At 39.1% G+C, this 15,185-nt stretch overlaps 1 protein-coding gene across 1 annotated transcript in view; it reads left to right on the top strand.

The window, feature by feature from the left end:
• Positions 1-15,185, top strand: part of ADAMTS19 (ADAM metallopeptidase with thrombospondin type 1 motif 19) — a 208,304-nt gene that overhangs the window by 186,444 nt on the left and 6,675 nt on the right. The window contains exon 21 of the mRNA XM_045285048.1: positions 14,096-14,273. Within this exon, the coding sequence (XP_045140983.1) occupies positions 14,096-14,273 (178 nt within the window). The remainder of the gene's footprint in view (positions 1-14,095; positions 14,274-15,185) is intronic.

Genomic DNA, 15,185 nt, shown 5'->3' with positions numbered 1-15,185 from the left:
GGGAAAATTCTTTTAACAAACAAATCCCTGGGTCTTGGCACTGAACTTCTACTTCAGGGTGACTGGATTGCAACCCCAGCACCTATGTATCCAGGGTGCAGAAGCTATCTCCAAACAGTTGTATGCAGTGAATCAGTCCCGTAGGGCACCTGGCCTCCATGTCACATCCATGGAATGTACCAAAGCAATTATAGTTTTCTCTGAATTTCAAAATGTTTTAACTCTGTAGTAGAAATATTACTATAGCCCCAATGAAGTGCACAGCCTAAGGAAAAATGTTTTAAACTACTTCAAATTGTGGGGTTAAGGGAGAGAGGCCCCCACAAATCATCACAGGTCCCGTAGGCACAATTGTACAGCAATAATAAGTAAAGATTATAGTAAAGTCATAGAGAGCCTGAGAGTTAGAGGAGAGATTGGAATAAATGGCGTCAGACACAATTCATGGTAGCATTGCTCACCTCAGCCCTGCTTGATGGTCCTTGTGGGGGGAGCCCAGCCACGAGAGCAGGAGCAGCCTCTGGGACCGAGAACCTGGGAGCCTTTTTTCTTTATTGCTGACCAAGCATTGTATCACTTTAGGGGGACATGATTACGGAATCACACATCACAGGAAGGGGCAGTACAATAGGCATACACATTGTAGGAAGGGGGTCTATGATAGGCATAAGTGTAACACGAAGGGGATGAGCTAGGGGTGTGCCCATAGGAATGGGAGGGTCTAGGGTATACATATGACAAGATGGGTGGACCCTAGATTCATGATGGCAGCCTAACCTTGGTCATCCTTGGGCGGGTTTGACCTCTCTGGTGTCTCCTAGAAGGAAACAGACAACTACTATCCTTATCAGAAGGGAGTGGGCCCTACTTTTTGTGGGATAAACAGTGGTGTCTGCTTGCTCCAGATGGCTGATAGTTCTTAGGGAGAATGACCCCTAATCTACTCCTGATGACCTCCAAGTGTATAGTCATTCACAAGCAGCTAAGTCTGGCATATATTTAGGGGAGACAACTTGGGAGAAATTCTTCTGTTTCCCATATCAAATGAAGAGTTTTTCTCAGCAAACACAATACAAATAGGATGAATTCGAAAAGTAGAAATCAAACTCTTATATACTATAGTACTAAATATGAATCCATATAGTATAGCAAAACTGGTAAATATGTTTAGAAGCAAATTTACACAGAAATCATTTCAGGGGCTAAGGAGACAACATGAGAGAAATAAATTGAGAGATGGATGAGAATTTCCAGGTAGTGGGAACAGATTCTGCCCAATTGCTTCCAGGTATATCTTTCACCAAACTACTTCTCAGATTGATATACTTGCATATATATTTGCCCATTTGATAGATGAAATGATGAGATTTAATTTTAAAATGTAAAAATTTATTGATGTAGAAACCCCTTTGTTAAGAAATTTCCTCAAGAACTAGGAGGCAAAGGGCATTTATAGAGGTCTAAATACAGGCATGAACATATGTAAATATATTTCTTTATGATGATGTGGAAATAGATGTATGTACATATATTTATAGGTTGCATATTAAGGTAACAGATGGACACTGGGCCTCTGCTCAAGTACTCCCTTAATGCAAAAACACTTTGTTCTATTAACCTGGCATTCCATGATGCTCACCTTCCTGACACGATCGCTGAAGACAAAGCGGGTGCATAAGCAAATGTGGTGAAGAAAGCTGATGGTTCCTAGCTATCAAAAGATATAACATCTGGGGTCTTAAAGGCTTGAAGATAAATAAGCGGCCATCTAGCTCAGAAGCAATGTAGCCAACATGGAAGAAGCACACCAATCTGTGTGATTGCAAGGTATTGACAAGTTTAGGTTTCAGGCATGAAAGACCCAGAGCAAAAAAATCATATCATTGTGAATGAGGGGGAGCCCATCTGTAGGCAACTGGACATCCCCTTACAGAAGGGTCACAAGGAAGAGACGAGCCATTCAGGGTGCAGTATAGCACTGATGAAACATACAACTTTCCTCCAGTTCTTTAATACTCCCCCCTCACCCACTGTCATGACCCCAATTCTACCTTACAAATCTGGCTAGACCAGAGCATGTACATGGGTACAGATAAGAGCTGGAAACACAGGGAAACCAGGACAAAGTAGGCATACAAGGAGGGGAAGGGGAAGGTGGGGGATATAGAGGGAACCGATAACAATGATCTACTATAAGCCCCTCCCAGAGGGATGGACAACAGAAAAGTGGGTGAAGAGAGACATTGGTCAGTGTAAGACATGAAAAAATAATACTAATTTATAAATTATCAAGAGTTCAGGAGGGAGGGAGGGAGGGTGGGAAAGGGAGGGAGGGGAACAAATAAGAAGCTGATACCAAGGGCTCAAGTAGAAAGAAAATGTTTTGAAAATGATATTGGCAACAAATGTACACATGTGCTTGACACAATAGATATATGTATGGATTGTGATAAAGTTGTATGAGCTCCCCTCGCCTCAAATAGAGATCAACAGAGAAAAGATTAAAAAAAAAGAAATTTCCTCATGAACATTCTCACATAATTTACTAATCATATATATGAACCCTTCTGTACCTAAAAAAAAATGTAAGCTAATCCTCATGTCATTAACCACACATCTATTATTTATATGTATAAATGATAAAACTACATTTAACATTTGGATATTAAAGAATTTTATAAAAATTGGCACATGCTGATAAAACTGGCACATTTTTGCTGATTAGAATATTTTTCTAAGACCTGTAAGTTAGATAAATAAAATAAGCATCAGGCAAAGGAGTTATGTTATATAAATAAACTAAGCATATGTGTTCTTTTTATATTAAAATGTTTATAGAGATTTTATATGGATTACATTGGGCAAAATAACTATAATCTTGTAAATGATATAGTTGTATGTTACTTTTTGATTCATAAAACTGCCAACAGTTGCTGTAATCGATTCAAACTCATAACTTTTTAATCATGAAAATTTTAGGTTGCTTAACTGATAGCAAATTGGCGTTGTGCGTGTATAGAGAAGTGATTTTATTAAGGAATCCTGGAAGAAGTAAGGACCTGCATTTTGGGAGGTAAGATAGCTCGATGTGTAGAAACAGGCAACCTTAGGTTTGAATCCTAGGTTTGTTGATTAAATGAGGACTTAAATGAAATAATATATGGGGAGTTCTTAATAAAGTATCATTTAATGTTTTGTGCCTTTCAGTCAACTCTGATTCATCCTGATAGAGCAGAATTGTCTCATCAGGTTTCCAAGACTTCAGTCTTTAAATCATATCTTCTTCTCAGAGAGTAGTAGCTCATGGGATTAAACTTCAACTTTTCCATCAACAGCCAAGGTCTCACCATTGTACCATGAGAGATGCTAGTGTCAGGTAATGGTAAGCTTTAAATGCTAGATAATCTTACTGCAGTGTCAGTGGAGATGGGGGGATATAGGTAAGAACTATTTATGAGGTTAAAATGGTCAGAACTGGGATTAATTGTCTGTAGGAAGGGGTGAGCATTAAGGACTCCCAGTGTAACTTTGTAGCTTGAAGAAATTATGTGGTTGGTGCTATGAAACATGAAAGCCTGGGAAAAGGTTACGTTTTGGGAAATGGGATCATGGATTCTGCTTTAGTCTGTGGTTTCATGTGACCATAACATGGTTAAATAAAATTGTCTAGTAGACTGAACAGAGAAGAACAATGGGCTAGAAATAAAAATTTTGGCGCCTCAAAAAGAGCAAAGTCGCTGCCCTCATGTCCACCCTAACTCATCATGACTCTGTAGGACAGGCTCAAATCTGCGCCCTTTGAGTTTCCAAGAGAGTGAAAATTCTCATCGTTCTCCCTTGGATCGGCTGGTGTTTTTGAACTGCTGACCTGGGGGTTAGCAGCCCAAGAGGAACCAAGACACCACCAGGGCTCCTCTGCCTCAGCATCTAATCAGCGGTTCTCAAGCTGTGGGTCGCGACCCCTTTGGGGGTCGAAGGACCCTTTCACAGGAGTGGCTCGATCCATAACAGTAGCAAAAGGACAGTGATGAAATAGCAACAAAAATCATTTGATGGTTGGGGGTCACCACAACATGAGGGAACTGTATGACAGGGTGGCGACATGAGGAAGGGTGAGAACCACTGAGCTAGATGGTGAATTTTTTCTGAGCGTGAATGAGCACGCAAAGGGAGTGTAGCCTTACAAGAGGAGATGCTGCCCTGCGTCGCTTGAGCTTGCAAGGGCACAGGAGAGAGGCAACAGCTGCTGACAGGAGGAGCTGCGTCAGGAGGACAGAGAGGACCAAAGAGAAAACGGTGACCGACAAGAGAATGTTGACAGATAAGGGATAGTGAGAGGGAGTTAAGGAACATGAACTGGATTCTCGGCTCAAACTGACGCTACCTTGGGAGAGTGACATTGACATCCCAGTCACTCCTCGGATTTCACCTATTTAAAACAGAACTTATCATTTTATTTCCCAGACTACACCTCTCTCCCCTTTCCCTTTCCTCAAAAAAATGTCAACTGAAACTATTGCCCTGAAGTAATTTTTAAACCCTAAACCGAAACCACCCCTTGGTCTTCTTTAAACCGAAAACATTAGCTAACTGCCATCAGTTGATGCTGACTCGAGCGACCCTATTGGGCCGGGCAGAACTGCCCCTGCAAACATTCACTGGGGTAGAAGGCCTGTCTTTCTTCTGCGGAGAGGCTGATGTTTCCAAAGGGCCCACTTGCAGATTATCGCAGTCCAACGCCTAACCATTAAGCCAACACGCCCCTCTAAAACCAAACGGTAGTTTGCTACAATTAGTAAAGAATGCTTACACTGAAAAACGTGGTTTTTAAAAGAAATATTTGCAGGTGATCAAATCAACAGCATCAGCTTGAAACATGAGATGGGAAGCATAGGATGGATTATGTATTTATGTTAATAGTGGTGGAATAATTTCAAGGATAACCAGAATGTTGGCACAAACTGAATGTACTGAACATCACTGATTGTGCCTATAGAAATAGTTGAATTGACGTGTATTTTGCTGTGCATATTTTCACATGCACAACTAAAATTGTAGGCTAGACTCAGCTGGCAAAAAGGTAATCTTTAATTTTCATGCCCCATAAATAAGACAAGTACAAAAAGCTTATTTTTCAACTAACATAAAGATACTGTTATTTTTAAGCTGCCCATGCTAGAAGCTATCTTTGACACTGCTTATTCTTCTACAGAAATACAATGTTTGCCCTGGTTGCTCACTCCTCCCAGTAGACTACTACCGTCCCTTACTTTTCCATCAGGATTGAAGTAATGACTTTGAAATGGCTTTCTTGCCTTCATGCTCCTCCTGTCCCAGATCCAGCAACACGGGGATGACTTCATCACTCTCCTGTAGCATAAATGTTTCCAGAGAACCACCATTGGCTGGAATGTCAACCACTAGATATGTTGGTATTGGAAGCATTCTACATCCTGGCCATGCTCCACCAATTCAGAGTTGCCTCACCACGTTCATTAACTCAGCATCGATACCAGGCGCAGGTCTCCACAGTTGGTGCTTGTGAAATCACTGGATCTTTGTGGCTGCGGTTCTCTTTTCTGAGAAGGTGTTTCCTCCAACTATGTAAGTCCTTCAAGAAATGACTCCAGGGCGAGTTTTCCCAATAAATGACAGCCTCAGAATTCCTTCCACTTTGACTAAGTCCCTTTCACTCCGTTCATCATTGCCTTACGTGGATAGTCAAGGAGCTCCTGTAGGCCATCCCTAAAAGATCATTAATTCAGACCTACCGTGGGGCTCTGTGGGAGAAGGACCCTGCAGGGTGCTTTCATTAAGACTACAATCTACCCTTGATCTGATTGAACGGTTCAACTACTGAGTTGTGTGATATGACAATTGTCAATAAAATTCTTGGGGGTAAAAAAGAATACTCAGAAAAAGAAAAAAAAAAAGACCACAATCTAGATAATGCTGTGGGGCCACTCTACTTTGCCACATGAGATCATGATCTGTAGAAAATCAACTTACAGGCACAGAACAAGAACAGAAACCCATTGTTACTGATTCATTAAACATAAAGACTCAAGTCACTCAAACACTCAAACATTCTTACAAACTCTCAGAATATTGCCGTACTGATAGTAAATACTTATTGAATAAATGTCTGCTGAGTCTTGACAGAATCGCACATGATCTGCAGGAAGCCTTGTTCTTTGCTCTTTGTCTTCTTTATGTAGCATGATCCATCTGATTTCTCTGGCTCGAATGAGTCAAAACTGGCTCACTGGCAGTCCGTTTACTTCTATAAAACTGAGATGTTTCAACAACTTGGAATTAATAACTCCTAGCTTGCTTTTTTCAGGAAAATTAAGCTAAACACTACACTCACTGTTCTGTAAGAATCCTTTCACCATGCCCTATATAGTTTGCTCAGACTACTTGAAAATATGATTTTTAAATAAATAAAATCCACCTTCACTTGAATGTCTGGATACTTGAGCCAGAAGAAGTTCTTCAGGTTGAGCTTCATAGAAACTGACAAGACGTTTCTTTTTTGCATTCTCTTGCATCCATTCAGCTGAAATACTTGCCAACAAGTCAGATAGCAATAATCCAACCTACAAGAGAAGCAATGGAGGGAAGCAAAACATACTTCAGAATTATCTCCGTGAAGTAGAAAAATAGTATATTGGAATATGTTATGGGTAGCTGTATAATGCTCTACTTAAAAAAAAACAACAAAAAACACCCTGCCATGGAGTTGATTCTGAGTCAGAGCCGCTCCAGAGAGCAGGGTAGAAGTAGCCCAGTGTGTTTACAAGACGGTGAACTCATCACAGGAATGGGAAGAGAAAGCCTTTTCTTTCTCGCAAGGAGCGACGGGTCCTTTCAAACTGCAGACCTTGTGGTTTGCAGTCAAGCCTGTATCCACTATGCCACCAAGCTGCTAAGTTCCACAGAAACCAAAGACTTTATTCGTGTTTGTGTGTGTGTGTGTGTGTGTGTGTGTGTGTGTGTGTGTGTGAGAGAGAGAGAGAGAGAGAGGGAGGCCTTCTCAAAATGGGCATTTTTTTTTCCTTTTACGTGGAATTATTTGATAAGGTGTAGAAATGATATTATTTGAAAAGGGAAATTTAATCACTGTCATTCCAAAAAGTGTTCTTCTTTCCAGTGGGAAGATGCTCTACTGGAATCACAATGATATAATTTAAATATCTTCATAGACTTTTCCCCCCATTGAAATACCCATTTTCCCATTGAAGCATGGCTTCATGAGCCAAGTGCTGGCAGCACTGCAAGAATGCTCAAGATTTGGGGTCTAAAGGCAGAACAGCGTTTGTTTCCTTCCATTTTGGATAGGTCATTGCACACTTTGATTTTTGTTCTTAAAGAAATCTTGCTGATTTATGTTGGCTCTCCTTTCACAACATTCACTCAGTTGTCTACAAATCAGTTATTAGCAGTTTGCTTCGGCTTTTTCTTTCATTTATTATAACCATAAGCAAACACGTTCCTTAAAGAGACAAAAAGCTTTTGAACTGCAAAAATTAAAACGAGATTGATTAAATGCAAAACGAAAGAAATAAATGTTTGACCTCTAGGCAGGGATTCAAACCAGTTCACTCCAGTTGGCTCCTCTACTGAGAATGGTATTTCCTTTCCAGATATACGCACGGTACCAGAAATCTGCATTTTCACAAGCTTCCCAGGTGATTCTTACATTCACCTTGGGGCTCTGATGTCTACCTGGGGATCTGGAAAAACAGCAGTTCTTACTCAGTATATCTGCGATGGAAATGCAAACTCTCAGCGGAGGGTTGAACCAGAATGAACCAGTTCAAAGCCTTGCCTCTGGGAAGGTGTTTAACTCCAAGTAGCCCTGTATTAAGAAGGTAGGGGAACCGTTCGTTTTAAGAAGACGCTGCAACCCTGACCAAAATAAATAACTTCTTAAGAAAACAAACCTAACTTAGGTTCCCTCTATGCTTGTTTCACACTCACTTTATTAAAAAGTTGAAAGGCGGACCTGCCAAACATATACATAAATGAATAGGAATGCTGTGCTAATAATTTCCAGTAGAAGCCATCCTTTATTTCCTTATGAGGTTCACTGTGCCCTCTGAAAACTACTGCACTCAGCTTAAACCACTCTTAAGTAATCCACTTAGTCCTGAAGACAAATTGCCCAAGTCAGTGCTCTGAGCATTGTTACAGATTGGCACTTATCATGATAGGACATACCGGGTTCCTTAAGATTGTGCCACTGGTTGAACAAAAAGTTTTTTTTAAAAAAAAGAGCTCTGTTTGCCAGTGACAATTTTCTCTTAATTTAGGAATTCCTATTTCTTACAGAGGCCAGCTGGAAGTGAGTAAAGTATTACAGAACCTTCTTAGCTGTTGGCCTGGAGAATACACATTCGCTCCAAAATCTCTCTCTCTCTCTGGCACACTCCAGAAGGGAGGAATCTCGGGTAATCTGTCTGTTGGCCAAGTGTGAGAATTAGTATTTTTAACCCTTCAACACACTGGATTTTTTAAAACAAGTTTAAATGTAGGCCACTGTTAATTTAGTTTACATTGCAATGATAATTGAGTTTTTATTGCTTATCCAAAAACACTTTAAATAAATATTTTTATAGTGTTTCTTTTAATCTTGGGTTTTTCTGACTCTTTGGCAAAATGTTTAAGAAAACAATTTACAGAATTCAGAACTGAAAGAGTTTTGCATTTCCACTAAGATAATATTTAAGATGCGCAGATTAATAGTTCCATGGCTAGTTGTTTAACCCCAGGCTACAAACATATTTGTACTATAATCTTTCATTTGATCCCCTGATATAGATTATCTAAATATTGAGTGACAAATAACTAAGGGGCACAAAAATGGTGCCTTGCATGACTATTCTGCTGTCCTGAAATGTAAAGAAAACTGAGTATTTAACAATCATTTTAAATGTTGGCACTTTTCCATGGAAGCTTAATACCTGACTGTATATGGAAGTTTTTGTCAGTGCTCAAAATCATATATCACTTTTAATTATAGCTTACTGGGAAAATGCAGCATGTTTTCTGTGACAATAATTGTTAGTGAGATAGGTAGATTTAGTCATTGTATCAATTCATAGTTCCAAAATCATATGGTTAAAGTAAAATCTTAAATTGCCAGTTCATTCTAACAATAAAAGGTATCTTTCTTTTTCTTTTGAGCATGTTATGGTAAGTCAGTAATAGTTCAATTTTAATTGTAAGAAGGCATTGTATATGTTATATTTCATATTCGTTTTTATATTCACTTTGAACAAACATTAAGAATGTTTCATTTTCTCAAAGGAAGAATCACAAGACTCAGTGTCACATTTCAAGCATCCTTATGGACTGTTTGCTCAACACAAGTTGTGTACAATATCAAAGCTAGCACAGAAAATAGAGCTAGTGGTTCTCAGAGTTCATGGGGTATGAAATCATGGCATCAGGTAAAGAAGGGCTGTCTCCTCTCTGAAGAGGAGAGAGGTCAAGGTATCTGCAAGGTGTTTACATGAAAATTAATTGCCCATAGTGTGTAGGCTACTTTTGGGCGAAGAAGACCAAGTGTGTCCTTTGGTGAATCGGATGAATACAGATTACTGAGCAGGTTATATCATGAGTTATTATGGAAATTCCTACTTGATTCATGCGTTTTCAATGACAGGGAGATAATTTGATATTTTTAACAAACAGCTAAGTGAAATTCCTCTCCACTCCCACCTCCTATATTTCCCACGTATACTTTCCTAGACAGTTCCGTGTTGGTTTATTTAAACCAATTTTTCTTATGTAAAATAAGGTCAGCTGATTCTTATTGTCCCACATAATGGTAGAAGGAAATAGAGTTTTAGGTATTGAAAGAGTTTTAACATTCAATAATATTAAGTTATACTTGATTATCCTTTAAAAAGAATGATAACTTATTATATATTGATTTCATAAAGATTGTTCATATGTATTTCATTGTCCAAAACATTTTTTCCTAATAATTTGGATAGTCTGAAGTGCTTAAATTATTGAGACAGTTTCCCTTATCATGTTTCATGTCTGGCATGCACTGTACAGTGTAACTATTATTTGGTACAGTGTTAAAAATTGTCACAAATGTCACAGGACAGAGTATGATGTTTTTTCTATCATAAGAGAAACCTATGCTGATTTTAAAGGGGTCCTGGTCGTAAATACTCATGCAGATACAAATGTAGTAAAGATCATATTTCTCTCACTTAGCTAAAATGGTGAATATCATTAAATCAGTACAACAAATATTTTGGAGTTTAATGCAAATGGGAGGGCGGGGACTACATTGTTTTCCTTGTTATTTGTGCGAAAATAACTACTTTGCTCTGAAATCATTGTGTACAATTCTCAATGATGTTTGTCCTAAAGCAGACTGCTTCTTGTTGGCACTGGCAAACCTGGGACACCAACAGTGTGTTTCTTGCTCAGCATTAAAGACTTGTCTATCATGGAATGGTTTCATGAGGCCCATTCTTTCAAAAGTCCTTTCGGGTGATATTAAGCTGTGTGGGGAACAGAATTTTTATCAGAAAAAGTCAGGCTCTCTAGTTCAAACACTGAAGTCACAAACATTGCCGTGTGAAAGAAACATCAGTGGCATGTAAATGGTATACACTGTCTTCTTCACCAGTTGCTGGCAAAGAGATTTCTGACGTTTTAGCGTATAAGGGTTTAGTGGAAGTGCATTGCACTGCATTGTTTCAACAGTGTTTTAAATGTGAGGATATTTGGTACATTATGAAGAGACAAGATGAAATTTTATGGAGAGAAAGGAGGAAACTGACTGCCGTAGAGGCAGTCCTGACACACAGTCACCCAACAGGGCCGAGTAGAACTTTCTGAGACCGCGTGCCTCTGTGAGAGCAGACCCTCATCGTCTTTCACCGAGCAGCCGCGGGATTTGAATCTCTGACCTCGCCCAATGCTGCTAACCTCACTGTGTCCCCAGGACTCCTTGGGTGAACAAAGAAAGAAAAAAAGGGTCTGACGCAAAGTCTGAAGACACATTGGCTTCATATTTCACTCCAATCGTTCATCCTGCTTATTCCAAATGGCTTGTACGGCCCTCATCCTTATTAAGAAATTTGGAATATCATAGAATATCATAGTCCACAACAATATGAATAAAGGGACTATGCACCATATATAATGGGGGGAAAACCATCATATCTGGAATCAAAAGACTTGTTTTTGATGTCTGTCTCTCCCTCTGAGGAGGCAGGACGTTATCATTTTATGAGCGGCATCCTATTTGAATTGCAGTACCCTAGTTCCAGACCATCCCCATGGCCGTTCCAAGAGGAGCACTTAATAACATGCAACAAGTAGTGTATGTATCCATTTTGTTTCCTTTCTTGTACCCTCATTAACATGTAAGATCTTTGAGGATATTTTTGTTGCTGTTGTTGTCCATTAGGACATCCCAGTGTCCAAAAATTAGAAGTTTCATAAATATTTTGGAATGAATGAGCAAACAAGTGACATAACCTGTGTGAGCCTCACTTTTTCAGGTCTTAAGGTTATTAGGCTTGTGGGAACTATGAACCAAGACAGCCTAAGCAATCAGCACATTAGTTAATTCCTGAAATTGAATTAGCTTTTAATGTGCACATTCAAATTTTTTTCATTGTCTACTATAGAGCTGTATCAGTAATTCTATGATTAGGGAGACCATATCACTCAGCTTATACAAGGACTATCCCAGTGTGTAGTTGTTCTGGTTTGGCTAGGTGCTGTCCAGACAGCTCCAACTCACTGTGACCTTGTGTGCGACCGAACCACACACTACCCGGTCCTGTGCCGTCCTCATCATTGGGGCACCCACCGTGGCAATCCCTCTGGTCTATTCACTAACCCTCTACTTGACCAAGCAGAATTCCCTTTACCCATCGCGGGCCTCTCCTCACAGCATGTCTAATGTACTCAGCATCATTGCATCAGAGAGCGTTTCAGCTTTACCTCCTGCGGATAGTTTTGTTTGTATTTCTGGTAGCCCTCAGTACTTTCAATATTCTTCACCAACACCATAACTAAAATTCATAAATTCTTCTTGGGTTTTTCTTATTTATTGTCCATCTTTCGCTTGCAAATGAGGCAATTGTGAATGCCATGGCTTGGGTCCAGTGAACTTTAGTCCTCAAAGTGGCATCTATGCGCTTTAAGAGGTCTTGTGCGGCAGGCTTATTTCTTGACTGCTGCTTCCTTGAGTGTTGATTATAGATGCAAGTGAAATGAAATCCTTGATAACGTCCATCCTTTCTTCATTTAGCTTGATCTTATGTATTGGTCCAGTTATAAACTGGATGGCAGCGGGTGTGAATTTCTGGTATACATTGAATGCAGCTCCCTCAGGAAACGCCCAGTCAACTGATGGGCTGCATACAGCAGTTCTCTTCATGGAAATGACTACCTTATGTCTGATCTCATTATGGGGATGACGGCATCCTCACACAACTGCATCATCGCTGCCAACCCTCTGAGATTCTTGCCCCAGAGAAGCTGGCAGACGAATATAAACATCACAGCTGATTACTGGGCTTATTAACTGCAAAAGATAACTGTATCATATCAAAATGAATCCATCCACCACAAAGTTTTAAACAGCCTTTTGGTATCTCAAGCAATTTGTTAACATCAAAGATCTGCAGAATTTTTGTAGTAGATCATAAAATTGTAGTATCTTCACTCCTTAAAAATTTTTAATTTAATTATTTGGAATTTTCATGAGAGATTTTTGTAAGAAACATGATGGCTTTGCATAATCACATCCATTCTATAGGGTTCTATCAAAAGTAAGACTTTCTAAGGATTGATTATGTCAAATAGTTAATCTTCTCATCATCATTTTAAATTATAAGAAAATTTAAAGTATTATCTAATACACATTATGTGAAAATATTTACAACATAAAATGGAAAAGATTAGGTTTTTGTAAAGTAGGTGCATAGTAATGAGATACACATACATAATAATTTCATTATTTTGTCAGCAAGCTATTTTCCCATCCGAAATGGGCTTTCTTTAACTGAATGTATCAATCAACCTAAATTTAAGAGATTTATCATCAAGCAAAAAACCCAAACTAGATTCATTAAAATATTTTATTCAAAGATAAGATCTAAGTTACCAATGTTAAATATAGAATTCTTATTGCAGACCATGTAGGTTCCAAGTTGGCTGAACAGAATTGTCACCTATTTTTTAATGCAAATTCTACATGCTAGTTTATGGATCTAGAAGTTCTTAGCTTAAAGATCTGTGATTTAACAAAAAAAATCAAGTATTTCCCTGTTATTGCCTCATATATGTGACTATATGACTTTATATAACAAATGTTATATAAACATGCACAAGTAATTGAGAAAATTGTGGAAGATTTCATGGAGCATATGGGTTTAAACTTGTGTTTTGAAAAGAAACAAGGTATTTTGGACAAGAATAACTCACCCAGAGGGTCCTTAGAAGAAAGATCTCATGATCTACATTTAACAAACTCCATTTAGTGGAAATTCGGAGTATCAATTAAAATGGCATTCTACTGGTACTAATTATTTTAATTAGGACAATGTGGAGGTAATTCAATCTACCAAGAAATTTATTTTTCAGCAGCACGTTAGAGTGACAAACCATCGTGTTATCGGCTGAGAAACAGTGGAACACGGTCAAAGGAAGAGAAGTGGAGGAGCAGGTCGATTTTACCAAGGATCTAGCTCCATCTTTAGGGATATGGAGACTCTTGAGAATCACTAAGTAAATTAAACAATAATGAATTAAGTATTTGTTGATATTTGAAAACACTGTCAATCCATGCAGAGTACTAGAGTCCTTTAGCACTTTCCATACCTTTCCTTCAAGTCACACTCTGCAAATTGTGTTGTCTTTTGTTCATGAAAGCTGGGCTTTAAGTCCACAGAGGTTTTGATCAGCACTCTGCCCAAGGTATGAGCGTAGATAGGTCCTCCCTTTGTTTTACATCAACTCCGAAGTTATGACGCGTGTTCACTTTTGAAACTATAGGGGAAAAGAAAAGTGTGAGAAGGAATTGTAACTGAACGTTTCTCTCTCCTAGTGCTCCATTACCTGTGGAAAAGGGATGCAATCCCGTGTGATTCAATGCATGCATAAGATCACAGGACGACATGGAAATGCATGCTTTTCTTCAGAAAAACCTGCCGCGTACAAACCATGCCACCTGCAGCCCTGCAATGAGAAGATCAATGTTAATACAATTACATCACCCAGGCTGGGTAAGCAGACCAAAAAAACCCAAAAAAACTGTAGTTTCTCCTATTTTGCAAAACACTTTAATACTTGAAAGGTCACGAACCAAACTCACTGGCATAGAGTCAATTCTGATTTTTGGCGACCCTGTCGGACAGGGGAAAACTGTCCCTGTCGGTTTTCCACACTGCAACCCTTTACAGGAGTACAATGCCTAGTCTTTCCCCGCTGAGTTAATACTTGACCGATAGCAGTTCTCACTAAATTCAATTTATTTATTTAATTTACAACAAACCAAAGATGCTGATGTCCAGTTGATTCCAACTGATATTGACCCAGAAATCATTATGGAAGCAGACTGCCTTGCCTTTCGGCTGCAGGACGTCTGGGTGAGTTCAAACAATTGGCCTTTTGACTAACAGCCAGGTTTTTCGCCACCTTGCCACCAGGGCTTCTTATACGCTAAAAACTACACCAAACCACTATCAGTTAGTGGAATCCAACCCATATCAACCTTGTCTGTATGGGGTTCTGAGGCTGTGAATGTTTGTTGGACCAGACAGCCGCATCGTTCTTCCTATCCATACAGCCTTATCTAAATCAGTGGTTCTCAACCTTCCTAATGCAAGACCCTTTCATACAGTTCCTCAGGTTGTGGTGACCCGCAACCATCAAATTATTTTGGTTGCTACTTCATAACTGCAATTTTGCTACTATTATGAATCATCATGTAAATATCTGATATGCAAGATGTAGGTTCATTGTTACAAATTGAACATCATGAAAGCATAGTGATGAATCACAAAAACAATATGTAACTATATGTTGTGAAATATTTCTTTCTAATGACAAATAAATGAAATTTTGTCTTGAAGCATGGTGTAGCACGGGTAACAGTCTTCAGTCCGAGTACTCGTCTGTGGGCATATTTGTATGTG

This window comes from Echinops telfairi, unplaced genomic scaffold (assembly GCF_000313985.2).
Source record: "Echinops telfairi isolate 266 unplaced genomic scaffold, ASM31398v2 ScPeMD7_7469;HRSCAF=8507_1, whole genome shotgun sequence".
NCBI lineage: Eukaryota > Metazoa > Chordata > Mammalia > Afrosoricida > Tenrecidae > Echinops > Echinops telfairi.
This window is presented reverse-complemented; position numbering and strand designations above follow the sequence as displayed.